Below are 27,169 nucleotides of genomic sequence, written 5' to 3' on the forward strand. Positions count from 1 at the left end.
GCACATGGTCCTGTGTCTGCCTCACACACCTGCTGTGATCGCACAGCCCTGGGCACGCGGCGGGGGTGGCGCTCCAGGAGCCCTGGACCCCACCGCGTGGTTCTCCAGCTTAGCCCCTCTGGTCCTTCTCCTGCACTCCCCCCTCCTCTCCTGCGTGTCCTCACCTGCGTGTTCACGTCTCGTCTGTCCCTCAGCCCCCAGGGTCCCTGACATCTTGAGCTCCGTGAGGAGGGGCTCAGGGACCCCAGAAGGCGAGGGCCCCCCGCCCTGCCTGCCTCCGGCTCGCATAAGCCCCCTGCCCAACCCATGTAAGTAGCTGGGCCCCTGCTGCTGCGGGGGTCTCCCTGAAGGGCCTGCAGCTCCTGTGAGGGGGCACTCGAGAGCCAAGGGCCGGCTGAGCTTGGGCACCGGCCTGCCCCCGACAGCCGCCCTCTGAGGCTCCCCAGGGCCTCTGCCCCTCAAGCCCCACTCCGTGCGGGCCTTCCCCTTCCCCGCTGGCCTGGGGGGCTGCCCGGTCCACCATTCTGCTCGGGTGTCAGGGCCAGGGCTCCTTGATGCTGAGACAGGCCCCAGGGCGGGAGAGAGCAGAGGCCCTGCTTCCTCTCCGCCAGCCTCGCCCGGCGGCCTCCTCATATGTCTGCCTCCTGTCCACCCAGCCCCCAGAATCTGTGACATCCTGGGCTCCGTGAGGAGGGGCTCGGGGACCGCGGAAGCCGAGGGCCCCCCGCCCACCCCGTGTAAGTAGCGCCCCAGGCCTGCTGCTCTGCTGCCCGGCGGCTCCTGCATCCTGCCGTGCACGGCCTCAGCTGCCCCCAGGCCGGCTACCGAGGCCTGGCTAACTGGCTGGCCTGGCTGGCCGTCGGGGGGCAAACGCACTAACCCCCCCCACCCCGGTTCCCCGACCCTCACCTCCCGCACTGCTCCCCTCACTGCTGTCCGGGGCCCCAGGCCTCTCCCCCAGAGGGTCTCCCAGGCCCAGGGCAGCCGGCAGGGCCCCTCTGAGGCTGCCCACCCACGTGCCCTGCCCCTCGGGCCCTGGGCCATGCCCTTGCCAGCCACGCTGACTCCAAGCGGGCCCCAGGGAGTCCCGGGGAGCCCAGGCGCAGGAGCTATTATAGGAATTCTCTCAGCCACAGGCCTGTGGGTTTAAGGGGAGAAGAAAGGGCCCGGCCTCCCTGCAGAGCTGGGTTCTCCGCAGAGGGGCCGACGTTCTGCTCATCTTTCACCCACTCATCCCTTCCTCAGCTCTCGGGCGCTGACCGAGGGCCTGTCCTGCACTGGGCTGCCTCCTCTGTCCCCTCCTGGGCCAGGCTGGCCTTCAATGGAGGGTACCCTCCGCCCGCAGCAGCTTGCCACATGCCCCCACCGACCTGGTCAGATGTTCCTGAAGCTTCCCCCTGTGCCCCACACCCCTTTCTGTCACACTCCACTGCCACGTCCCTGCTCCACCTCTCTCTTTTCCCCTCCATCCCCCCATGTCCCCTCTCTGTCCCCCTCCGTCCCCCATGTCCCCTTGTGTCCCCTCCATCCCCCCTCTCTGTCCCCCTCCATCCCCCCATGTCCCCTCTCTGTCCCCCTCCATCCCCCCATGTCCCCTCTCTGTCCCTCTCCGTCCCCCATGTCCCCTTGTGTCCCCTCCATCCCCCCTCTCTGTTCCCCTCCGTCCCCCATGTCCCCTCGTGTCCCCTTGCATCCCCCCATGTCCCCTCTCTGTCCCCCTCCATCCCCCATGTGCCCCCATGTCCCCTCGTGACCCCCCCGTACCCCGACTCTCTGTGGCTTTGGCTCATCAGCTCACAGGTTTTGTCTTCTGTGTGTTTCCCACCTGCCTCGTGTTTCTCGTGTTCACGTCTCATCTGTTCCGCCCCAGCCCTCAGGATCTCTGACATCCTGAACACGGTGAGGAGGGGTTCGGGGACCCCAGAAGCCCAGGGCCCCCCACCCTGCCCTCCTCCAGCTCTCCCAGGCTCCCCACCCACCCTGTGTAAGTAGCACCTTGAGTGGCCCTGCTGGCTGCTCCTGGGGGCTCACAGGGGTGTGGAGACCCCTGGCTGTGGTGCGCCGGCCCCTGGCTCTGGGAAGGGGCTGGCTCGTGGGTAGGGGGACGTGGGGTGCAGGGAATTCCACATGGAGCTGCCGTTTGGCTAAAGACATGCACGTGTGGAGAGAGAACCAGGAAGCAGGTTCCCGTGATGTAGAGCCACACGCTCCCAGGGTCTGCAGTCTGCTGGTTTCTTCCGCAGCGAGGATGGGACGGTGCCTGCCGGGTGGAGCCTGGGGTTACGCCCCCGCCGGTGATGCTAGGGGTGGGGGCCCGGCCGGGCGGGCGCTGGCCTGGGCCACCTCCCCAGGCAGGGAGGAGCCGCCGCAGCCCATCTGCCGCCCGCCCGCCAGTATCGCTTACAGGGATGGATGACACCCCGGGGCGGCAGCCATCCCCACCTCCGGGGAGACACCGGGCTCTCAGAGGAGAGGCTGCGGGGCCGGGGGCCGGGCATGGCAGGGGAGAGGCTGGGTGAGTGCCGGACCAGGAGGGTGCTGACCCCGGCCAACCTGCTGCGGGCCAGCCCTGGGGCCAGGCCGAGAGGAGGGAGAGGGGGAGGGAGGCCCTGGGAGCAGTCGGGGAGGCACGGAGGCCTGAATACTGTGGCCTGAATCCGGGCTTGGCTGAGGGCGGTGGCGAGAGTGTCCGGGGTGAGGGAGCAGGGTCTCGCGGGTAGGTGCACAGCGGAGCGTGTGGGAGTGGGCAGATCCCCTTCCCCATTTGTGCGGCGTCTTATCCGAGTTTAGAGGCCTCCACGTCCTCATCTCTGGGATCCTTGCGGCCCCTCCTTTCACAGACGAGAACGCTGAGGGGACGAGGTGCGGAGGTTGTGCCCAAGGGGGGCCGCCTGCAGTGCGATCTCGGCCCAGGGCTGTGACCCACCCTAGGAACGTGCGCAGGCCGGATGGGGACCTCTGAGGACAGGGCATGCCACGGGTGCTGAGCACGCCAGGCTGACCTGGGGGGCCCACAGCACTGGCTTGCCCCTTTCGGGGTCTGTGCTGAGCTTGACTCCGGGAGGTTGCGGCCACAGAAGATGCTGTGGCCAGCACTGAATGGAGGGGGTGGCCGGGCCTGCAGGGTGCAGGGCAGGGGCAGATGCAAAGCCCTGGGGGGCACCGAGGGCCGGGGGGCCCCCCCATCAGTCTCCCTCAGGGAGAGGGGTCCTCGTGCCGGGATGTGCACCCTGCTCTCACCCGGAGTTCCCAGCATCCCAGCTCCGTAGGCCTGTGTGAGGGTCCTCGGGTGAAGGAACATGGGTGGGGCTGGCCCGGAGAAGGGACTTCTGAGGGGCAGTTGTGGGGTGAGATATGGTGCTCAGTGGGCTGAGTGGGTGAGTGCCAGAGCCGGGGTGCCCTCGCTCCAGCTCTGGGACCAGGGTTCGGCCCCTCACGGCACCGAGGCCCGGGCTGCAGAGGGCCACCCCTGGGCTGGGTTGTGGGTAGCCTCCCTACCCGGGAACGTTCCCGCCAGCTGTCTCAGTGTGTAAATGGGGTCGGTGCCCACTGGCCGGGGCCGTGTTCTCCATGATCGGGGATTATGCACAATCCAGGCTGATCCTGTGCAGCTGCCTCCCTGGGGTGGCTGGGGGCATCCTGGTGCCCCTGCAGCTGCCGAGGGACAGGGCTTGGGGTCACTGGGGTCCCCCCGGACCCTTTGCCGGTGGCCGGGCCTCCCTGGCCTGTTAGCTCACCCCAGGAGAGCCGGAGGGGGACATGGGGACTGCACTTCAAGCCAGACCTCAGCTCCGTCCCCGGAGTTGCCTGGTGGGGGAGGCTTGTCCTCAATAACAAGCCTCACCCCTGCCCCCAGGAGTCCCTTTGCGCAGCATGCCACTGGGGGAGGAAGGATTGCTCCACAGCGTGGGGTTAGACGTGAGCGGAAGCCCCTCCGAGGGTCAGGAGCGTCCAGCCCACTCCTGGGCTGTGACTGGGCTCGTGTGGCCTCAGCTTTCCCATCTGCAGAACGGACGTGGTGGCTGTCTCCTACACTTCAGACTTTGCAATGTGTGCTGTGACCCTAGGTTTCTATTTACTTAATTCTTTCTCTTTACGCTGACTCCATTTTTAATTACGCTTTGTTTGAAAACACTCAATATTACTTCATGAAGTGGAAGATTCGGCCCACCACAGTGCAGTAGGGTGACTGTAAAATCAGAGTGCACGGGAAACAAAATAGAAAAAGAGTCACTCAGTTCCAGCTGCAAGGCTGTTGGCTGAGGGCTCACGTGGGGCAGGGGTGGCTCAGGACGTCTGTGAACAAGGGGGGTTGACAAGTGTCGGGGTGTCGGGGTGTGTAGACGTCCCCTTGGCGAGATCAGCAGGACGGCCCGGAGCTGACAAGAGTAAATCACAGGTGGGAGGTGGGGGCTCCTGAGCAGGGGCTGGACCTGGTGCCACAGGCGGGAGGCGGCGAGGTCCCGGGTGACAGGCCACCCTGGGCAGGGACGGAAGTGGCAGGGGCCCGGCCCTCTGGGCGGGGTCTGGTGGGGGAGCTAGGCTGCACTGGGGGGAGATCAGAGCCTGAAGCTCGAGGCCACCTCCGCAGAGGTCACAGGTGAACTGGGGATGGGGGTGGATGAGGAGGATCCACCAGAGGAGAGAGGGTTGCCCAGAATTGGGAAATGCCCAGGCGGAAGGTGGAGAGGTGGGCAGGCTGCGGGGGGAAGCCCCGAGAGGGGAGACAAAGTGTGATGGGATGGGTGAGGGAGCGGGCGGTGTGTGGGTGGAGGTGTGAAATATCCAGAGGGTGAGGACAGAGGCTGGCCTGCACGTGTCTGTGTTGGGACAGAGGTCTGCAGGTGGACACGGGGCATCAGGGCAGCTGGGCCCACAGCCTGCCTCCTGGAGGCCAGCTTCCAGGGCTGACCAGACAAGGTGGGGTTCGGGTTCTGCAGAGACAGCCTTAAGCCCAAACCCTGCTATAGTCCAGACGCGGAGTTCGGTGAGGATCAGAAACAGGACTCCAGCAGAAGCGCTGCCAGGTCCAGAGAGAGCGCCTCTTTTATATAGCAGAAGCCCACGCGTGCTTGCGGTTGGTGTGTGCACACACACACACTACACACACACGCACATGCCCGTGTGCCCACACTCTCACCTGTGCACGTGTGCACGAAGGTGCGCACACACACACACACACATGCTCACGCATGCACTCAACCATGACACCCTTGGGTGTCATGGAGCTCACCCTGCAGCCACTGTCCAGAGCCTGTGCGGCACGACCCGGGCTCCCAGCTCAGACACGGGCACGCCTGGGCTCGCACGCAGCGGGCAGCATCTTCTACCGTGGACTCTGTCCGCTTCCTACCTGGGTGCCTGGGAAAGTGAGCGCCCAGACAGCCGAAGGTGCTGATGGGAGGGCCGTGGGCACATGCTTCAAAATGCTAACTGCGCCCTTTTGGAGCTGGCAACCCGCGCTCTGGGAGTGTAGCCCGCAGATCAACTCACGCATGTGCTGGTCCCGGCTGCTCTGGCAGCTGAAGACTGGAGACCTACAGATGAGCATCACTAGGCCTGGTTGTGGGGATGCCCATCCCACAGGAGTGGCCGTGCAGAGAGTCTGTGGTCCCGATGTGCTGCTGGGAGCAGGGGGGACACGAGTACCCATGCTGGGAGTGCGCAGACATGCGCAGCTGGCGTGGCCGTGACAGGGGAGGGAACTGTGGGACAGAGCTCCTGGGATCGTGCTTTCGGTGGCCTTCTTGGGTCTGAGTTTTATCACTGGCACGTCATCACTGCTTTAAGAAATCACCACGTGTGGATGCATCTGTGCCTGTGTGCACACTCGTGTGTGTTTCCTGTGTGCCTTTGGGTGTTTCTATATCTGCACAGAAGTGGTTAAGCACCTCACTCAGACGGTACTTCTCTGGGGAGAGTGAGTGAAGAACAAGATTCAGGGGGAACACAGGCAACTGCATCTTTATCTGGAAGGTTTTATTTCTTTAAAAGAAATCTAAAGCAAATATGAAGATGGTTCAGATTTGAATCAGCAGGCTGTGGGCTATATTATTCTTTCTGCTTCTTCCATGTGTTTAAAATGTCTTGCCTGAAAATAAATGCTAGTTAAAGACATAAAGGAACCCTCAGGCGAGCACCCGGGGGACTGGGTCTGTCTAGGACCAGAGGTCAAGTGGGCAGGAACCCGGAGAAGGCTGCCGGCCCAGGGCCTCAGGTGGAGGGTGCAGGATGGAAAGGTGATGCCGGAGGACTGGCCTGGGGGCCCAGGACCGCAAACAGGTGGAGGCTGGAAGAGGTGGAAGGCCAGGCGGCAGCCTGTGGCCTTCCAGGGAGAGAAGGCAGTGAGGCCCGCGTTCTGCCTTCCCCTGGGCCCGGCTCCCTGACCTTTGCACTGAGGCCTGGCCCTGCAGTCTTCAGTCCCCTGCCTGCTTTGTGAGCCCGCCCTTAGTAGACAGCGGCCTCCCCAAGAAGGACTAGGAGAGCAATGTCCGTTGTGGGGGGGGGGGGGCAGGAGCTGAGGCTGGTCACAGTGTTGCAGCTGCCGAGGCCCAGGGGATACAGCCGGAGGGACTGGGGCATGGCAGGCTTGGCTTCCCCTTCCTGCCTCTTCCAGACCTTTTGTACTCTGGATGGAGTATTTCCGTCTTTCAGGGATGTTGTATTTAAGACAAGTAAGACAGAGGCTTGTTGGACTTGGAAATGGGGACCCCGTTGGTGGCCCTGAAGGGAGCAGTCTGAGCCGGGCAGCCTCGGGGTCCCTCCTGGAGGGGGAGGGGGACGGGGAGGGGCGGGGACGGGTGGGGGCGGCGCTCTGCGCGGGACCCCCCCGGGGCTGCAGGGGGGTGGCGCACGGGTCACTGGGCGGCTGTCCCCCACAGCGCGGAAGCAGGAGATAATCAAGATCACGGAGCAGCTCATCGAGGCCGTCAACAACGGTGACTTTGAGGCCTACGCGTGAGTCAGGGCTCCTGGGCCCATCCTGGGGCCGCGGGGTGGGAGGGGGTGGACGGAACTGGCGGGTTCTGAGGGGCCCCTCCTCACCTGGGTCTGGCCCCCAGGAAAATCTGCGACCCAGGCCTGACCTCGTTTGAGCCCGAAGCCCTGGGCAACCTGGTTGAAGGGATGGACTTCCACAGATTCTACTTCGAGAACTGTGAGTGCGGGGCGGCGGCAGGAAGAGGGGGGCGGCACCCCCGGGGAGCCCACGGGTCCCCAGCCGGGCGCCCAGGGAAGCCCTGTGCCGTCCTCGCCCCACCGGGAGGGGGAGGGGTGGCCGGGCCGGCACTCGTAGGGGGCTGGGCCGGCGCAGTGGCGCCGGGGGCGGTGCCAAGCCCCTGCTCGCCCACAGTGCTCGCCAAGAACAGCAAGCCGATCCACACAACGATCCTGAACCCGCACGTGCACGTCATTGGCGAGGACGCCGCGTGCATCGCCTACATCCGCCTCACGCAGTACGTCGACGGGCAGGGCCGGCCCCGCACCAGCCAGTCTGAGGAGACCCGCGTGTGGCACCGCCGAGATGGCAAGTGGCAGAACGTGCACTTCCACTGCTCGGGGGCGCCCGTGGCCCCGCTGCAGTGAAGGTGAGTGCCCTTAGGGGAGGAGAGCGCCGCCCGGGCGGGGCTGCGGAGAGCGGTGGGGAGGCCAGCGTGGTGTTAGGGCGGCGGGGGCGCCGGGTCAGGGCCTCCAGGCTCCTCTACGGGCGGCGCCACAGGCGCCCACCTTGCAGACACCAAACCCGTGTCAGACGGAGAGCGGCCGCCCGCCGCTGACTTGCCCGCCCTCGGCCCGCCCCGTTTCAGAGCTGCTGCGGCTGGTTTCACGGGACAGACTCGGTGTTTGGAGCCCAGCTGCCCTCGGGCGCACGGCCTGCCTGTCGCATGTTTGTGTCTGCCTCATTCCTCCCCTGGTGCCTGTGTCTGCAGAAAACCAAGACCAGATGTGATTTCTTTTTAAAAACAAGACGACAACCGCACACACAAAATTGATGTCGGATGAAACGGAAAAAAAACGAAACAAGGGAAAAAGCTGTAAAAAGCCCTGGCGTTTGTGGGGCTTCGAACCTTCTGGCCGCTCCCCGCCCAAGCTCCACGTGTCCGTCTGCTCCTGGCCTCCTCTGGGGACCAGACGGGGCAGTGAACTTGTCCGTAGGGGCCTGCCACCCAAGGAACGGTGTTTGCTAGGTGGCGCCCACCCCCACGCGTCTGCATCCTCCCTGCTGCGCATGGCTCCTTGTCAGGAGTGTCAGGTGTCGTCTGGGAGGGGCTGGGGGGCGCTGAGCATGGCTGTCCTCCCTCCTGCTTCCCTTCCCTCCTCTCCTCCCCGAGGAGGCGCAGGTGCGAGCTCCCGGTGTCCCTGGCATGGGTGAGCAGGGCAGAGGCTGGGCCAGCCCCTCGGGAAGATGCAGAGCCCTCGGAGAAGGCCCCGCGGGCCCAGGGCTCCAGCTCTGGCCCTGTTGGGGCCAGGGAGGTGCACTGGGTCGGGCAGGGGGTGCAGGGGGGTCACCCCTTACTTTCAGACCTCACGCCTGGCAAGAAACATGCCGAGAGGACGCTGCTGGCTGCGGCCCAGTGTGCAGGGGACCCCGGGGCTGGCCTCCCTTCTGTTCAGGCACCTCTCCCTCTTTGCCGCCTCCCCCCTCCCCCCTTGTGGGTGTGGAGCAGGAAGGAGAGAGGGGTCAGAGGCAGGTGGGTGCCTTCGGCTCCCAGGCTGAGGCAGAGTCCAGGCAGGTGTTTGCTGAAGGAAGCTGCGCTTTCGGAGTCTGGGTCTAGGGCAGCGGGGAGCAGAGGGCCGCACGGGGTTGCGTGTGACAGGGACCCCCGGGGTTGGGAGAAGGCGGGCTGGGCTCACCTGGGGTCCCCCTGTGTGCTGGCGGGCACCGTGGCGAGCCTCCAGGATGGGCCACATGGCCAGGGGGCGGCAGAGAGAGCCAAGGGCCGTCATCTGGGTGTGCGAGTGGGTCTGAGCTGGCCCGCTGGGCCGTGGTTGCGGGGTGCAGGGGCCGTGATCGCAGAGGTGCAGGACCCCCTGCCCCAGTACCTGCCCTCTTCAACTCATGTTTTCAACACAGATTTTCTTTATCTTCCCCCGCAATCAAGCCAAGGGAGGGGCCCGGAGTGGGGAACAGGACACAGGATGCTGGTCTCCAAGGGGACTGTCCATCGACAGACACTCAGAGTGGACGCTCACCTGCCCGTCCGTGGCTGTGCTCAGGACAGCTGTCCCCACCCATGGACGTGGGGTAAACATCTGCCAGGCTCCCTGGGCCTCGGGCAGCGGCAGGGCCCGCCGTGGACAGCGTGTGGCCCGGCCAACCTTGCCTCCTGGGGCCTCCTCCCCTCCTCTCCCCCTTCTTTCCATGGAGCTGCCTGTCTGGGATAATTTGGGGATTTTGTTTCTGGGGGATAGTTCTTTTGCATGACCCCTCATGAGCAAGCCACACCCGCTCTTCTAGCTAGATGTCCGCGGTGTGGCAGCGTCGGCCAGCCCGCCCTGCAGAGGGTCGGCTGCCTGCGGTGCTGGCCGGCCTTTTCTCTTCTCTCTTTTTGCTGAGTTTCATTGTCTTTTCTTTCTGAGCCTTGTAAGTGTACAAAATTATTATTTTGTTCTGTCTCGGGAAACTGCAAATAAAAGGAAAACAGGACAAACTGCTTCAAGTGCATCCACGTGCTCTATGCCAGGACCCTGCCGACCCCTCACCTCACGGCAGGTCCCTTCTCCGCTGTGTGGGCCCCAGGCTGGCCAGGCTACAGAAACCCTAGGCCAGACGTTCCCGAGCCCGCCTCGGTGGACGGCACGCCCAGGTGGGGCCCGTCTGCGCCGCTGCAGGTCAAGCTCTGCCAGCTGTCCCCACCCCAACCTCTGGTTCCCCTGAGGCTGCTGTCAGCCCTGGACAGCCCCCTGAGTCCCCACGCCCCCAACCTCTCCCGTCACCCTAGTGGTCTCTGAAGATGAGGCTGGGAGAGCCGATCTACGTGGGAAGGGCCGCAGGGCCAAGGCCTGCTGCCCTGTCCGATCTCTCCGTCCACCCGTCCGTTCCTCATGCACGTTGATTGGAACACGCGGTGCCCAAGGCCAACCCCGGCTGCTCCTGTGGGCCCTCACGCTGAGTTGTGTAGACGGCATGTAGACAGCACACAGGCCAGCGTGGATGTCAAGACACCGATGTCAGGAGCAGAAGAGCAGTGGCTGCTGAGACGCAGAGGACAGAGCCGACGATGAAAACGGGGCCCGGAGAGGCTCTGCAAGGAGGCCCGAACAGCAAGAGCCCAGAGCAGAGACCAGGGGGACAGAGGGATGCCAGGTACTGAGGCTCCCAGATGGTCCCAGACTTACGGGAGGGAGGGAGGGAGCGAGGGCCCACGGTCGGCACAGCCAGGCGGTCCCCCCCAGGCCTTCCCTCTGCAGCGCGGCCGCGGCACGGAGGGACGCATCACCTGGCTGCCCCTGGCACCCCTACAGCAGGGGACACAAAAGCCTGCTGGGCCTCCCTCGGGAACACTCACCCTCGGCCCGTGTGGCTGAGTGAGCGCTGGCCACGTGGCTGCCTGGCCTGTCTGATCAACTGACCACAGAGCCGCATGGCAGCCCAGCCCCGCAGCTGTCTGACCACGTGGCCGCATGACCACACCGCTGAATGGACACATGGATGCATGGACACCTGGCCCTCTGGACATCTGCCCTCGTGGCCGCACACACAGGCCCCACCGGGCGAGGGCTGCTGGGGCCTGCCTGTGCTCTGCTGTCCCTCCCGCAGACCTCTTGGCCCACCTCGCTCCCAGGCAGACCCTGGGCAGCCCTGCTGGTACCCCAGAGGCACCCTCCTGTGGAGATGGGCAGCCTCGCCTGCACGCCTGGTCCCCAGGCCCTCTGCCTGTCTGTATGCCTCAAGCTTGCTCAGCACAGAAATACAGGCTTCAAAACAATCTGAAACACCAAACGTGCCCACCCAGGGGGTCTAAGCGACTTCTGATGAGACGGCTGCCGCTTTGGGCCAGCTCAGTCCTGTCCACTGGGACAGAACGGGCCTCCTCCTTCAGCCTCGGCATCTGGTTGCAGGCACCTTCAGATGGGCCAGGAGGCCCTCCATGCCAGCTTGTCGGCCCCGTGGCCGGTACCCGGCAGGGGCTCTCAGGTGTGCAGGCAGGAGGGAGGGCTGCACGGGGAGCACCTCGGAGGATCCGAGAGCAGGGCACAGAGAATCTAGGACAGAGCCCGAGAGTGGAGTCTGTCCCCGCCGCCCGCCCGCAGTATCTAGGGCTCCACTCACCTATCAGCTGTAATCCGAGGAGGCTTTCCAGGCCAGGCCTCCCTCTGGGCACCCGCCACCACCTCCACCCACCCCCGCCCACTGTGGATTCTGAACCCTGAGGCGTGCCAGGACTCCGGAACCCAGAGCAGGGCTGGCAGGAGAGCACAGGGAGGTCAGTGAGAGGGCCTTTCACTTGTCACTCTGAAAAGCACCTGCTTTGGACAAAGCACCCTGCACCACGGGTAACCCCCCGCCCCGGCGGGTCCCCTGAGCAGGAAAAGCCGGAGATGCCCTCGCTGCTCCCTATTCCGATGGTCAGAAGGAAGGCTGCAGACAGGCCCCAGGCCAGCAAAGAAACAGACAGAGAAGTGTTTGCAGACCGTCTGATGACCAGCTGCCGAGGACATTCCCTCAACTAGGACGAGAGTCCCAGGCCTGCAAGGATGCGGGGAGCACCGGGAGCTCCCACACCCCAGCAAACACACCCCGCTCTGGAGGAGTTCCCGTCTGCGTGGCCCCGGCTCTGTGGCTGTGAGGCAGCCTCCCAGGCAGGTTTCCCAGGCGTAGTGAGGACCAGGTCACAGGGTTCAGAGCAGGGCTTCTCTCTGCTCTGCGGCTCCGTCACCCACTTCCTGCTAGAAAAGTCTGAGGGGAGATGACCGCTTGGGCCTGGTGGGGAGGGGAGCAGGGGATGGGGGGTTAAGGGAGATGCTGTCTCCGCCGACAGGAACTGCCCCAGGAGACGGGGGGACCCCACCCTCCGCAGGCGCACAGCGCGGAGGGGCAGGGCTCCCGCGGAAAGGGGTCCCTGGGGCTCCAACAAAGCACAGGACTATTTTGGAATTTCAAAAGTCAACTTTATCCAGATAGGAACCTTTCAAACAGAATACAGAGAGAACAAGTTAGGCAGCAGTTATTAAAATACACTTTGCCGAACGATTTCACATTAGAATACAAGAGGAGCTGAGGAAATGCCGGATGCGGGGTCTTGGCCAGCCCCACCCCCAGTTCCTCCCCAGTATCCTCCAAAGTGGGAGGAGAGTCAGACAAAGCCCAATCCTTCCTAAGGGGAGGTCACGGCCACCTCAGACGCCAGCGAGCGGGCTGGGTCTGCGCCTTTGAGGGGCGCCTGCGGCAGCAGGACTCACACGGGCAGGCTGCTTTTAGAGAAAAAGGGCAGCTGGCAGGAAAATCCCTTCGGGTGGGGTCCTCGGAAGCCACGCAGATCCCACCTTCTGGCCCAAGTGGGGAAACTCGTGGCCACTGGCACTTCCTGTCAGGACAGCGGGACCCCCCAGTTAGGGCAAGAACAGAAGGCGCAGCGGAGGACACCCAGGGACGAGACCGCGCTGGTTGACACCACCCCAGCAGGGGCCTCCACGGAGACTGAGTCCCGCAGGGGCATGCTGAGCTTGTGTCCTCGAGAAGCGCAGCAGGGCCCCAGGAGGCAGTCTGGAACATGGCAGTAGGGCCCGAGGGACCAGAGAGGCTGAGAAGGGCCCAGAGCCCCCCGGGGCCACTGCCGGGGCTGCTCTGCGTGTCTGTTTCCAGGGTAGGGCCTCAGAGCCGTGGGCCTCGTGCTGCTGGGGGCGGCGGGGGCGGGCTCAGCAGTGCTTCTGCAGGGGGCTGGGCTGGAGTGTGGAAGGCTCAGACCGTAAGTGGGGTGCTGGTTGCCCCCAGGCTGGCTGGCACCTTCTCTTGGTGCCTGGTAACAGTGACCACAGTAAAGGTCACTTGTTAAGACATGTGTTAAGTCCCAGGTGATTGTCAGGACAGTCTTGTCACCAGAAAGGCAAGTGAAACCTGTTCATGAGAGCCTGCAGCACACCCTGCTATGATCCAGATGTTCAAAGCCAGACCGCAAGTCCGGGCAGGCGCCCCTCCCCCACTTCCAAGGCATCTCTGTGGAACTCGCTGGACGTGCACTGCAGAAAGTCAGTCTCAGGAGGAGCGCAAACAAGGTCTCAGAACTCGTGAAGCCCAGTGGCTGTCTCCTCCCGACGTGGACGCGCTGGACCGAGCCCCCATCGGCGCCCCCCCACGCCCGCAGTGGCTGGCTGTCCCGCCCCAGCCCTGTACTCAGGGCACCCCTCACCGGAGTGTTAACACAGCTAGCGTACAGATAAAACCCCAAGGTGTACTGAAGATCAACAAAGAGCCGGCTCTGACCCCCCCGTGGGCCTTGCACACGTCCTTTCCGGGGGGTTAGAAACGAGCCCTGCAGCATCTACAGGAGTCACTGAGCTTTATGGTTCCATTCGGCCCCAAAATACACGTTGAGGGGGCCTCAAATTAGACATGTGAATCTGAACGTTCCCCACCCCCAGGTCCCTTCCACCCTTCGGTTCCTCCCACGAGCTCCAAAGCCAAAGTTGAGTCTGTCCCACTGGGGTCGTTCCGTGGCGGGTCTGCCCCCTGGGGTCTGCAGTTCCAATGTGAGTGACAGTGGCGTTCCAGTGCAGGGGCCTCTGCCGGCTGCTGTCACATGATCGCACAGCACGAGTTCTGCTTCCGGGCCTGGAAAGAGACAAAGAAGAGCTGAAGAGGTGGACCTCGGTGCACACCGCACTGGGGGCTCCGCGGGGATTGGGCGGCTTTACCGGGGGCTCCGGGAATCGCAAGGAGAGAGAGAGAGAACCGGCCCGTCCGCGACGCCTGGAGCGAAGCTGTCCAGGAGCAGTTCATACCCCTGAAGTTATTTTGTCCACCTTCCGTTAACGCTATCAGTAAGGAAGTAAACTTCCTGTTGTTAAGCCAAGTACAAAGAACAGGAACGTAAGTCGGGTCGGCTGAGTCTCTTCCTCTGCTCCGAACCCATCTCCCCATAAAGCTGTCTTAACCCACAGGAGTGTTTCTGACTGAGGATGTCTTCAGAGAACGGAGAGGTTCACACTTGGTTTGTGGGGCCTCCATTACCTTCCCTCCTGCCTCCTGTTCGCAGATGCCCCCTAGCCCCACTGGCATTGCCCTGCAAGGCACACGTGAGAGCAAACGTCTGTGTGGATGGACCAAGTAAACGCAGCGCTCCACTGTTCAAACTGAAATCCTTCGGCTGAAGGGAAGCTAACTAGGAACATGAGAAACTCTCTGGGAAGGCGGAGCACTGCTGCTCCTCGGCAGACAGCAGGGATGCGGGTCCCACCCTTCCAGCCTCCTGGGGTGGGGTGGGGAGCCCCGAGCTGAGGGCGCAAGGCCCCTGCTCGCCTAGGCTCCCACAGTGCCCCAGTGAACCTGCCGCTACTGACCGGCCACGTTACTGAACGTTCCAAGGAAGACTTGTTTAGTGGTGAGCACGCGGCCACGGCTCTCGGGAAGGGGTGCTCGGGAGCAGCGGGCCGTACTCACCGTTTTATAGAAGGCTTTAGACTGTATTCCCAGCACTTCGGATTTGGACACCAGGTCATCTAGCTTCTCGCCTCGCTCTAACAAAGACTCCATGGTGTTGTGCTGGACAAGAAGAAAACCAGAAAAGAACACTTTGCTCTGTTCACAAAGTGAGTAGACGCCAGCCCCCCACCCCCCACCCCGTGAAGCTCAGTCATAAGAAAGCACTTCCTTTGGGCCCCTCCCCCATATCTGGGACACTGCATCAAGACACAGTGTCCCAGACCTGGGACAGGACCTAGTGTCTGCAGTGCAGACAGACCCTTTCCGAACGGGTGAAGGGATGGAGGCCCTCAGAAGAGCCCCCAGCCCCGCTGCCAGGACCATCAGGAAGTGGCCGACTCACTCCCAGCCCGGACGGCCGTCGCTAGGGCAGCTGCAAGGCCCTCAGAGGCCTCTTCAGAGCGAGTGGCAGGAACCTAGCTTTGCACGTGTGAAACGGCACAGAATGAGGAGTGAGCAAAAAGGTCCTTTATCTCTACACACAGCTGAGCAACTCAGATTTCCACCCTAAAAAGTTAACTGGCTCAAGACACGAATGGGATAAAAGGTAGCATAACCAGTAATCCAGACTTTATCCCTGCAGCCAGAATGGGCTGGGTGTCCAGGACCCATATGCTCTGTGCAGTGGAGAGAGAAGGAAAGACAGAGAGCATGTGTCCCCCGGCTCTGTGGTGCTCACGTGTGCAGGTTCTGAAGCAGCAGAAGGCAGAGACAGGGCTCGGTTAGGAAGCGTGGAGAAACGTCACAAAAGACAGAGAAGTGCCCGAAAACTGTCTTATCTAACTTTCATTCCAAAGCCCCCAAACGTTATCCAAGGCATGGTTTAGAAGACCTAGGCTTGGAGCCCCTGGGATGTTCTTTATAGAACACAGCCTGCTGGGTCCTGCCCCAGACCTGAGTCCAACCCCAGGAGATGCATATGTGCATGAAAGCTGAGCCAGCGTTGGTAGGAGTTTTATATTTGGGGTAGGATTTGTCTGGGCACCTTTTCTGGGTTTTATTTTAATTTTGCGGGGGCTGTGCTGCACAGCTTGCGGGATCTTAGTTTCCTGACCAGGGATGGAACCTGTGTCCCCGCAGTGGAAGTGCAGAGCCCTAACCACTGGACGGCCAGGGAAGTCCCCTTTCCTGGGTTTTATATCCATCTACTTAGGCGTCCATGAACTGCCGGGCACTGGCTAAGCCCTCGCCCTAAGCCTAAGCCGGGCGTTGTTCCGTAAACAGGGGCGTACAGACCAGGATAAGCGCCCAGTCCTGGGAGCTCGCACACGAGTCAGGCTTCACGTAAACGTGCAGTGACGACGCAGCGACATTCGAAAGGGCCTGTACGGCCTCCGAGTACGCTGGCGGCCTGAGTGTGGGGCACCCGTGCAGGAGGCAGGCACGAAAGGGAGGGAGGGCCCGGGATACGAGACCCCATCCGGGAGCCTGCACTTTATCCTGGAGCTGACTTGGGAGCTGCTCAAGGACTTCAGGCAGAAGAGTGACAGATCAACAGCTACTGTGTAGTGGACAGACGGGAGGGAGGCAGGAAGCCAGGGGACCAGTCAGAGGCAGAAGCCCCAAGAATTAAAGCCAGTGCTGATCGAGGGCCAAAGGTAGCTCAGAATTTTAGAAAAAAGCTGAAGCAGCAATTACAAACCCGGAGATTGCAGCTAAAAATGCAGGCTTCCCGCTCTTCTAAAACAGGCCTGATTCTGACAGCTCTGGGCCTGCATTTAGTGAGAGCGGGTGAGCCTCAGTCGGCACCAAGACTCAGAGCCTGAAAGGGAGGCGCCCGCCGGGCACTGGCTCCAGCTGAGGCAGGACCGCAGAGCTCAGACCCCTCGGGCCCAGTCACGACCCAGACAGGGAGTGGGGACGGGAATATGCCGGGTCCCCCAAACAACGGGTGCCGTTAACCAAGACGGGGCGCAGGAGGGACCCCGCTGGCGTTGTCTGAGTGGGTGTGGCTTTGAGGCGTCTGATGCACGGGGGCAGGTGGGCCAACACCGCTTCCAGAAAAGTGCTTCGACTACAACTACAACAAGTGCCGGCGGCGTGGGCCTGACTCTGCTGGCAAATCTTTCTGGCCCTTAGCCTGGGGACTTGCTCTCCTACTTACTCACTTACCAGGATGATTTTGGTCTCATCTAGTTCAGCCTGCACTTTAGTCATGGGGTCAGCTTCTCGGGGGTTCTAGGAAAGAACCAAAAATAAAAACCATGTCAGGACTGGAGCGGCCGCCTGGAAAACGGGGCTCAAAACCAAGTGAGCTGGACACACTTTCAGAAGTTAAAAACCACAGGCTGTTTAACCACGTGACAGAGAAGCAAAAGCCTGCCTAGGAGCTCGGGTTCCAGGTCTCAATGTGGGTCCCTGCGTTTTTCAAAAGGACACCAACATCCACATCACCCAGAGCCACAGCCACCAGGGCCGCCGGCTCTTCCGTTTCACGCAGTTTGGGCACACGGTCTTTACACCCTACCTGGTATCTACTGAGGTGACCGTCCAGGCCTGTGTACTGGATGGTATCGGGGGATCCAACTGGCCAGTCTATCCTGTCGACCCGCTTGGAGAATTCGTCTAGTACCTGCAGGACAGAGGGGCTCAGCGACAGGCCCTCCCCCTCTGCTGTGCTCACATCCGAAAGAGAGGACCCAGGGAGGAGGGCAGAGGATGGCGGCTAATGGCAAGGGGAAAATCTAAGCTCAATTTCCTCCTTCCTCAGTATTCTGGGAATTAAAAACCGAGGGTGCCTAGCCTGATATGAACCTCATCTGGTGAATGACAGAAGTATTCGAATTTCAAACTACAGATTTCTACTTTTATCAGGTTACGAATTTCCAGAACAAAGGATATTGGCCCTCTAATTTTCCAAAACGATACTTCAGAAAGGTAATTAGGTCCCTTGAGTTTAAGCAGCCATCAGATTTCATGTGCTTCTAAGTGTATGAGTGTTTTGGGGGATGTGAGGCCAGGGCCTTTGAGTTTATCATTAGCACCGCACAAACACCCTGAAGAACCTGGCGGCACTAGCCCCACAGCGGGGAGAGAAGCTGCTGTACTGCACGATGGGCCAGCAGGGGGACTCCTCGAGCAGAGGCACAGAGGTGGGGAGGGGCCCCGTGTGTGCTGGAGGGGCCTGTCAGAGCAGAAGAGGGGAAGAGGGGAAGAGGGGAGGAGGGGAGCAGGGGAGCAGGGGAGCAGGGGAGGAGGGGAGGTGGGTCACGGGGCAGAGCACACAGTCTAGTGTGGCTCAGAAAGAAATGAAAGTCATGACTTTGAGGGCAGAGGCAGGAAGAGAGCCGGCAAGAGGAGTGACGGGGGCAAGAGCACAGCCGGAGCTGACCCGAGGGCCCCCTCCCGGAAGGAGAGATGCTGTGACTCTGTGACCAACAAGAAGAGTCAAGGCAGCACCAGGGACACGAGCAGGGTGAGAAGCAGAAATTGGCAGGGGCAGGGGGTTCGGTGGGGTGGGATGGACGGGACTGGGAAGGCTCCCAGACTCTCTCTTGGTCTAGGGTGAGGAGAAAAGCTGAGAACAGGTTGATCTTGGACACACTATTTTGCCCCTTCCGCCTGGGCCCTGTCGTCACTCCCGGCCCCAGTCCACACTCGTCTGTCCAAGTACAGTCCAGCCGAGCTGCAGACACACCTTCTCCAGCAAGGTAAACGCCACCCGGGATGGGTATTCACTGTCAGCAATGACCACTCCCGCCAGACTGTCGTTTCTCACGTAGACATGGCACAGATATTCTAGGGAGACAAGAGGCCAGACACACAGAGGGTGATGTGGAGGCTTTAGACTTTCTCACCACCAAAACCAGTCAGAGTGTTACAGTGCCGGGCTCCTGCCTCCTGGGCCGACAAGGCGGCTCTGAGTGAGGTTTATGGTCAGGCCCTGCACATAGGACGGCGCGTGTAGTTCTGACGTCAGCACGGCCCAACACCTGCTGCAGGGCAAGTGAATGCCCCAAGGCCCAGCGTGCAAAGCCAGGGGTCGAAGGAACACCAGTGGTGCAGAAACATCCCAGGCAACAGGGCCCCAGGTGCATGTCCAAGTCGCATCCTTGAGCTCTAGGTCAGGCTCACCTGTATCTTGGGAAGCTGCAGCCCTCTGGGGCTCTGCTCTGCTTCGCTCCCAAGCTGATGGAACCTTGGCCAAGCCGAGCAGCCTCCACTGTCTTAGAAATCACCTGTCAGGGCCTCAGCCTTCCTCATTACAGCAACCTAGCCTGCTCCACTCTGTGGTGGGCCTTGGCGGGGACGGGGCAGGACGGGAGGAAGAGACAAAGCCCATCCAGAAAAAAATTAGCCACAGCCGGCTGGGGTCTTAAGCACGTGCTGAAGTCATCCAATTATCCAAAGGTACAGTCTATACAAGGGCTTCTGCAAAATAGTCACAATCTCTGAAATTAATTTTTGTCACTTTAAACGGATTCAGAGATGACACAGCTCACCAAATGCCTCTAAAATAAATGTCTAAGATTTTTTTACAGGAAACCTGAATCATGAAGAAGAAAAAACTAAGGTCAAGAGGAAAAAATAATGAGTTTCCAGATTCCTGGGCAAAAATCTAAGCAGCACAGAATACAGTATTACCTCCACAGGGCTGGGTGGAAATCCTTTCCTGAGATGTCTACGACTCCAGAGGGGAAAGAGGACACAGCAGGAAGGCCGCTTACTGCTCCGAGAGGTGGACCCTAATCTTAAGCGAGTCCAAGCTTTTGGGGGTGATTTTAACCAGGCAACTTCGACACCAACACTGGGCATAGAATTTTGTGTAACAGGAAAATGAGGAGGAGGGAAGAGAGCAGCTAGTAGAGGAGTGGGGTCCCGGTAGCCCTCTTCATCACGCGGCAACCACTCCTGTTGATCGAGCTCCGAGCTGCCTGTGGTGGGGCAGCCAGGCCAGCACGCACTCACAAGGTAGCAGGTCCTCTTACCTTGTTCCTTGACAGAAGCTCTGCTGCCTTTCGAGGAGCGCTCCACAATCAGCTGACTTGTGAAGGTCATGAATTCCTGAACGCTAAGAAACACAACACATGTTACCTGTTCCTGTCACCTTGTCCCCAACACAGTGGCAAGGGACCTCTGAGCGTATACACTGAGGAGACACTGCTTCTTGGTTTCATTCCTTTCCCTCCCAACCTTAGGAAGAAATAATAAACACCTGTCGATGATCACAAATACAGGTAACTAGAAATCACCAAGACCATTCAAACCACATCTGCTTGCTACCTAGCTTGCTCAAACAAACCACTTCCGGACTTCCAGGGAACTTTCTACAGGTTATACTTAATTTAACATTTTGGTCAGTGTATGATTTGGCGCACAGTGGAGAAGCAAAAGCCAGCTCCTGTTTTCAAGGCTCCACTAACTTCTGAGAAGCGGGGACAAGTAAAATCTGTGACAGAATAACGTAAGTGGCAAAAACTGTTCGGCGGATGCACAGTCAGTCATGGCAGCTGCCACTGGCTAAACCCGGCAGTGCGACACATGTCTGCAGTGACTGCTGGCTCTGGCAGAGAACAAGGCCTCCGGTCTGCTGGAGCAAATCACCGTACGAGCCCGGGGCACTCTGGAAGGAAGGCAGGGCAAGAGCTCAGCCAAGACAAGGAAGCGGAAAATGGCTTGCACAGAGGCTGAGAGGTAGGAGGAGGCTCACGGGCCCAACAGAGAGATGTGGCCAGAATGGCAGGGTCCCAGGTGACAACAGTCCAGCTGGAGGAAGCGGAGTTAACAAGGAGCCTCCGACTGGGAATGCCATGTAAAGGGCCGTCAGCACAGGGCCTCGACTTGTGGAATCCACAGTTAGCCCCAGCAGATGTGGATGCTTCCGAAACCGCACGGAGAGCGACACAGATGAGTGAGGACTCCCGACTCGGGAGTGGACCTCCCTGGCTGGGATCCCAGCTCCACCACTTATGAGACGTGTGAACTCCGGGGCAAGGTACTTACTGTACCAGGCTTCATCTATAAATTGAGATTTGCTGCAATGATTAAATGAGCACTTAGCACGATGTCTGGCGCACAGTATTACTTGTTATTATTATCTTGAGAGAGTGATAGGATCAAAATGATCCCTAAGAGAAAAGTCTGAAAATAAGGAAGTCCCTGCAGTAAAGCTAAAAAGAAACAGAACTTAGAGTAGGACTATAATTAGACAAATGAACTGCATTCACTGTGAGAGTCTGCATACAAGGGCCAGAAAAGCTGGAAAACCCTTTGAAGGCTTGAGGCTTGGGTTCTGATAATCATGAGGCAGGCAGGATGGAAGAGAAGAGGACTTATGAGAAAAACAATGAGCTCGGCTGGACTACATGTTGTTGTAAGAGGCACTGGTAGAGATGTCCCTACACTATCGCAGTTGTGTTAATCATCTGAAACTGGTCTGGGTATCGCAAACCAGTGAGGTGAAAGTCCTACAGTGAAATCTCTGAGGATCTTCAGTATACGTGGGGAGGGGAAAAAGAAAAAGTGAAAGAATCAGAATTAGCCAAGTTAGCTCCCACGGTTCGATCACAGAAAAGAAGCAACACAGAACAGAGAGACTAGAGGTCATGATAAAGAACGCTAAGAAGTACCAAGAAGGACCCAGAAAGAAGCAGAAAGTTTTGACAAAATAACAAGAGGAATTGTTTGAGATCCTGCTAGTAAGCCACTCTCATCAAGAACAAAACAGCCGCACTGAAGCAGCGAAAACAGAATCCAGACTGCAGATTCCCCCAGACCCGGAGACTGGATGACCACAGACCCAGACTCTGTAGGGTCCTTCTCCTTTTGTGCCTGAGTCACCCCCATCCCTCCCACGAAAAGGCTGGAAGTGTCTGTGGTAATTCTAATACACACCTGATTGCATTAAAGTGCCTCGCGAATGTTCAAAAGCTTGTAAGCCCTACAAATCCACGCTTCCTTCCAAATCTTCACCGTAGAACCCTTCTGTACCACTAAAGGCCAACCATAAAGAGCGTACGATTTGCGCTGGGGTCCTGGCTGGTTTGGTATCCATATCCTGGGACCTCAGTGACTTCACCCATAAGATGGGACAGTATACCAATATCTCTCATACGGAATTGCTGGAAAGCCCCACCAGATAATACAAACGTGGCTCTGAAGGTGTGGCACGTAAGCTTCCTAGGTCGGCAACACTAAGTGGGCGTTGCTGGTTTAAAATACAGATCGCTGGGCCTGCGATGGACGTGAACCTGGGGAATCTGCACTTTTTCAAAGCCCCCTATTAATTATTATACGACAGAAATTTGGAAAAACCCTGATTACAGCATTACGTTCTACGATGGGATAAGACTTTTTGCGATCGAAAAAAACATGATTCTTCAGAGGCACAGTCCGCAGGCAGAGGAAGAGGCCACCGCCGGCTCCGCTGCGGGAGGCCGAGCCCCGGCCCTTCCCCGATTCCGGGGTGGTCTCCAACCCCGACCCCGGGCCTCCCCGCCCGGGCGCCGCCCCCCTGGGCCCGCCTACCTGGACCTCTGGAAGAAGCTGAAGGAGGACACGTCGTACGCGGCTTTGAGCAGCACCGCCTTGGCATCGCCTTTGTACAGGACGCTGAGACTGTACAGCCTCATGGCGCCGCGCCCTCGGGCCGGCTACCCGCCTGGCCGCGGGACCGGCTCGCAGGGAGCAGCTCGGCGCCGCCCCTCGAGACCACCACCGGCTGCTGACGGGTCGGCCGCCGGCTGCCTCCACCTGGCTCTGGGTCCACTTCCGGCTCCGGTTAGGGGCCGCCGCCCGAGGCCTAAAGAAGGGTTTTCGTGCTCCGGATGCAGAAAGGAGCAGCCGGAAGCATGGGCGAGGGGGCGGGGCAGAGTGTTGAGCGTGCGCTCGAGGTCTGTCCCCGCCTCCCGGGCTTTCGTAGGCCGCACGGCTCGCTGCTCGTAAGTCTTTAGCCTTCCCCCGCTGTCCTTCTTTCTGCGAGGGCCTGTCCTTTTCTCCCTGGCCGTCCTGAGTTCTCCCAGGGTCCCCTCGCTTCCTCCCGGTCCGTTCTGAGTCCTGTAGGGTCGCCTGTGTCTCCCGGCGCTGTCCTCCCTCCGAACGGTGAGACCGAGTCCCACCCACACGCCAGGGCTTTGTAAACCCCACACGCCAGGGCTTTGTAAACCCCTTTGATTTCTGGGCGAACTGCTGTCCCTGCAAAGTGTTTTGTGAATCATATCCCCTTTCTGAGTGAAGGGCAGGGACCTGCCGGGAGGTGAAGGCATGCCTCTCACTTTCGTATGATTGGGTCCTCTCTTGCCGTTCCCACGCCTTCCTCCTGCCTGTCGGGGAGCAGGTCCCTGGTCACACAGGTTCCTTCAGCACAAGCCCGCAGTGGTGAGGGCTCCTGGGCCTGCCCACCACCTGGGAAACCAGGTGGTTTATCAGTGTCTAACCACTGATTTGGGAGCCAAACTGCTGACCTCACAGAGTAGCAGAGCCGCTTCACCTCAAAAGGGGCAGAAATTCATCTCCAGACTGAGGGAGCCGCTTGGCTTACCGTGACTTGGAAAACCTCATTTTGCTTGAGATGTTGGAATAATGCTTTTTCAGTGGATGGGGATGAATGAGGCTCAGTTCCCTAAGGGTAGTACATCTTTCATGCTTCTTGTTTGTTAAATGGTATGTTATCCGAAAGCGTCTTGCAGGACAGAGGTGAAAGGACCTTGGTGTTTGGAAGTTGGCAGAAAGGTTACACAATTATCATGCTAGAAGCAGCCAGATCTTAAATGATGGGAAAGAGATGGTAATATTTGAAAAACCAACAGCATCACTCTAAACGTTACCCTGAATCAGGGTAAATCTCAACCTTGTCACTATTGATATTTCGGATTGGATAATTCTTTGTTGTTGGCGGCTGTCCGTGCATTGCAGGCAACATCTCAGGCCTTTTACCCTCTAGGTGCTGGTGGTACCCCACCGGCCATTTGGCAACCAAAAATGTCTCTGGTGGGACTTCCCTGGCTGTGCAGTGGTTAAGACAATGAGCTTCCACTGCAGGGGGCACGGGTTTGATCCCTGGTCGGGAACTAAGATCCTGCATCCGTGTGGCCAAAAATAAACAAACAAATAAATAAAAATACAAAAATGTCTCTGGACATTGCCAAATGCACCCTGGGGAGCAGTGGCCTAGAGAACCATTGCTCTAAATATTCCTGTGGCTGAAGGAAGTTCCCACCACCTGCTTTCACTCAGCACCTTCCTCACTGACCCTCTTCCCTGGCTATTTCCAAGTGCAGAGGGTGGAGAGAGCTTTCCCACATCCCCTCCATTTTGGTACTAAACGTTAAGAACAGACTTGGGCCAACGCCAGGCGGGTGTCACAGGATGGTGGAGAGCTGTTAGTGCAGCCCCATCCTGACTGCGCTGACATGGTTGACCTATAGGGGGCGGGTGAGAGCCATTTCTGAAGACAGTTCTCAAAGTCCCGTTTCCTTTGCCACTAAAAGTCGTACAAAAGGAGGAATCAGGAGGACAGTGTTGGGTTGGAATAGATTTTAATGTATTCATGCGACACATAATAGTAATTGTCTTGAAGTTTCCCTTACACCAAGCACTTTTTTTTCCACTATCAAATATATATATTTTTTCTTAAGTCACCCGTTTTATACACATCAGTGTATACATGTCAATCCCAATCTCCCAATTCATCCCACCACCCGCACCCGCCACCGCTTTCCCACCTTGTGTCCATATGTTTTTTTCTCTACACCTGTGTCTCAATTTCTGCTCGGCAAACCAGTTCATCTGTACTATTTTCTAGGTTCCACATCTATGCGTTAATATACGATATTTGTTTTTCTCTTTCTGACTTACTTCACTCTGTATGACAGTCTCTAGATCCATCCACGTCTCTATTAATGACCCAATTTCATTCCTTTTTATGGCTGAGTAATATTCTATTGTATATATGGACCACCTCTTCTTTATCCATTCGTCTGTCAGTGGGCATTTAGGTTGCTTCCATGACCTGGCTATTGTAAATAGTGCCTCAGTGAACATTGGGGTGCATGTATCTTTTTGAATTATGATTCTCTCTGGGTATATGCCCAGGAGTGGGATTGCTGGGTCATATGGTAGTTCTATTTTTAGTTCTTTAAGGAACTTCCGTACTCTTCTCCATAGTGGCTGTATCAGTTTACATTCCCACCAAGAGTGCAAGAGGGTTCCCTTTTCTCCACACCCTCTCCAGCATTTGCTGTTTGTAGATTTTCTGATGATGCCCATTCTAACTGGTGTGAGGTGATACCTCATTGTAGTTTTTTTTTTTTTACATCTTTATTGGAGTATAATTGCTTTACAGTGGTGTGTTAGTTTCTGCTTTATAACAAAGTGAATCAGTTATACATATACACATGTTCCCATATCTCTTCCCTCTTGCGTCTCCCTCCCTCCCTATCCCAGCCCTCTAGGTGGTCACAAAGCACCATATGCGTCCTCATTTAATCCTCACAAAAACAGAGGAAAATATTATTACTACCTTACAGACATAGAAACTGAGATTCAGGTTAAGGAAATTGCTCCTAAGAGGCACACGTAACAAACTTTCACAGCTCTAGCAGCGCTCTCCCTCCTCTCTGGCCTTGCTTGTCCTCCATCACCCCAGAAAGCCTCGTTTGGCCTATGTGGTTACCAACTCCCCAAGCTCATCCATCTTACTGACTAGCAAGACCCACCTTCCACTCCAGCACCCCAGCTGTCACCCAACTTGGATTCAGTCCCAGCACTTCCACAAACCACAAAACCACAAAAGTGAACAAAACCATTAACTCCTCTCTTTCTCTCTTTCATCTGTAAAACTGGAAAAATACCCTTTCCATAAGCATGTTGCTGGGAATGATAAAACATTATGTTCCAAGCTCTAGTCATAGTAGATGTTTAACAAGTAACAACAGTGATGATTACGTGTATTGTTATCGTTCATGACAAAAAGGAGGAGAGGCCATGGTGGGTTACAGGTGTCCTGCAGGCTGTGGGAAGTGGAGATCTGATGGTGGGCTGAAATCTGAGGAAGGTCTACAGATTGCAGATTAGTATTGTATCTGTTTTAATTTCTTGATTTTGCTCATGATGTTGTGGTTATGTAAGTGAATTCTTTGTTTTTAGGAAATACACACAAGTACTCGGGTAAAAGGACATCCTGTCTGAAATATGCTCTTAAAGGGTTCAGATCTATACTACATATGGAGGGTAAAGCAAATATGGTAAATTTAAAGAGTCAGGATGAAGGGTATCCAGGAGTTTAACTGTACGGTTCTTGCAGCTGTCCTGTAAGTCTGCAATTATGGGGACAGAAAAGATTGTAGGGCAGGGTGCTGACGTCATGCATGCAGCATCCAAACTTGTGGGGATGGCACATTTCTCTGGAGTCCTGGCCCCCCTCATTTGCTGGGCCCTGCAGACAGAACTGGAACAAGGCTGCCCATGACAAATGGCTGAGGCTCTCGAAGTTCACCCCCACTGGGCAAGGCAGGCAGCCACCCACCTTCGAGGCTTTGCTCAGCTCTCAGAAGGTGCTCAATTTAGCTGCACAGTGGAACCCTCTAGGGAGCTGGATAAAAGCTGGCAGAGGGGCATACTCCAGGAGGCCCAGCCCAGCGGGGAGACCAGCCAGCCATTCAGTGGCCTCGGTCCCCATACCCCCTTGTCCGGCCAGTCAAGGCCAGGGCAGCAGGGCTGTTTTCACTCAAAGCCTAACACCAGCCTCCACAGCCTACCCAGGAAAGGGGCCCTGAAAGGGGTCACCAGTCTGGTCAGGCCTCCAAAGGAGTTCAGGGCATGTCACCTTAAATATGTTGCTTTGACATATTGATTATTTTGAACCAACCCTCATTTTCCTCAGTCACTTCTCCGCAATTTACTCTCCCGACCCCCAACCCCGCTGTCCTGTCAATTCTTCACAAATTTATTGTTTTTTTATAAAAGTATAAAAGCTTTTTCTCTGGTCACTTCTTTGGATCTTCATTCTCTCGTGAAGCCACCTCTGTACTGGTAATACTTTAAATAAAACCTGTATGCTTTTCTCCTGTTAATGTCAGTTTAGTTCCTAGGCCCAGCTGGAGAGCCAGAGAGGGCAGAGGAGAATTATTCCCCCCCTATACCTTCTTAATAGTTCACCAAGTCTAAGGAGCATGGACTTGATGCCATCAACCGGAGTCTACCTGCAGACCCAGCTCCCAGGAAGGCTGCTCACCACCACCACTGCTTACCCACATGTCCTGTGCCCCAGCTCGGTTCTCCAGGCCACAGGGAAGACAGGCACAGACCTGGCTCTGCTACCAGCAGAGAGGGAACAGAAGATGACAGAGCAGGAGAGGACCGGGTATACTATAAGGTTTACCTGGAGGCGGTGGGCAGGAAGAGATCACAGCCAAGGAAGACAGGAGGCAGCTGGGAGCTCCCTGAAATAGAGGGACAGGCACCCTCAGAACTGCCTCTCCTGCAGGGGCTTCCCAGGAGCTGCATTTGTACGACTAGGCACCCCTCCCCTGCTCCGGATCTAGGGATGGATGTGTAGCCCACTCTGGATACATGGTCACTTAGGCAGGT

General features: G+C 58.3%; 3 protein-coding genes across 19 annotated transcripts in view; 2 read left to right on the forward strand and 1 right to left on the reverse strand.

The window, feature by feature from the left end:
• Nucleotides 1–9,654, forward strand: part of CAMK2B (calcium/calmodulin dependent protein kinase II beta) — a 94,548-nt gene extending 84,894 nt beyond the window's left edge. For 3 of the 17 annotated variants that reach the window (XM_067043054.1, XM_067043055.1, XM_059075081.2), the window contains 7 exons: nt 195–308; nt 657–737; nt 1,871–1,984; nt 6,882–6,957; nt 7,062–7,156; nt 7,352–7,586; nt 7,806–9,654. In XM_067043054.1, the coding sequence (XP_066899155.1) occupies nt 195–308; nt 657–737; nt 1,871–1,984; nt 6,882–6,957; nt 7,062–7,156; nt 7,352–7,584 (713 nt within the window). In that variant the 3' untranslated portion in view covers nt 7,585–7,586; nt 7,806–9,654. The remainder of the gene's footprint in view (nt 1–194; nt 309–656; nt 738–1,870; nt 1,985–6,881; nt 6,958–7,061; nt 7,157–7,351; nt 7,587–7,805) is intronic. The other 14 variants (XM_067043059.1, XM_067043056.1, XM_067043057.1 and 11 more) reach the window with 5 other exon arrangements.
• Nucleotides 9,655–13,482: 3,828 nt separating this feature from the next.
• On the reverse strand, nt 13,483–22,462 carry YKT6 (YKT6 v-SNARE homolog). Its single transcript, XM_059075096.2, has 7 exons — nt 22,109–22,462; nt 19,570–19,652; nt 18,279–18,379; nt 17,109–17,213; nt 16,754–16,819; nt 14,600–14,701; nt 13,483–13,771 (listed from the first exon to the last, which is right to left on the reverse strand). The coding sequence occupies exons 1-7, from the start codon at nt 22,210–22,212 to the stop codon at nt 13,736–13,738; spliced, it is 597 nt and encodes a 198-aa protein (XP_058931079.1). The 5' UTR covers nt 22,213–22,462; the 3' UTR covers nt 13,483–13,735.
• GCK (glucokinase) overlaps nt 22,422–27,169 on the forward strand; it is a 56,515-nt gene continuing 51,767 nt past the window's right edge. The window contains exon 1 of the mRNA XM_067043067.1: nt 22,422–22,521. The gene's annotated coding sequence lies outside the window, so the exon portion shown is untranslated. The remainder of the gene's footprint in view (nt 22,522–27,169) is intronic.

This window comes from Kogia breviceps, chromosome 9, assembly GCF_026419965.1.
Source record: "Kogia breviceps isolate mKogBre1 chromosome 9, mKogBre1 haplotype 1, whole genome shotgun sequence".
Classification (NCBI taxonomy): domain Eukaryota; kingdom Metazoa; phylum Chordata; class Mammalia; order Artiodactyla; family Physeteridae; genus Kogia; species Kogia breviceps.

What these genes read in the sequence shown, in the direction of transcription:
- YKT6 (XM_059075096.2), bottom strand. Translation starts at nt 22,212, where the DNA reads ATGAGGCTGTACAGTCTCAGCGTCCTGTACAAAGGCGATGCCAAGGCG. An exon ending in AGCTTCTGTCAAGGAACAAG is followed by an intron (nt 18,380 to 19,569) that starts GTAAGAGGACCT and finishes TTGTCTCCCTAG; the next exon opens with AATATCTGTGCCATGTCTAC. An exon ending in CGTTTACCTTGCTGGAGAAG is followed by an intron (nt 17,214 to 18,278) that starts GTGTGTCTGCAG and finishes TCTGTCCTGCAG; the next exon opens with GTACTAGACGAATTCTCCAA.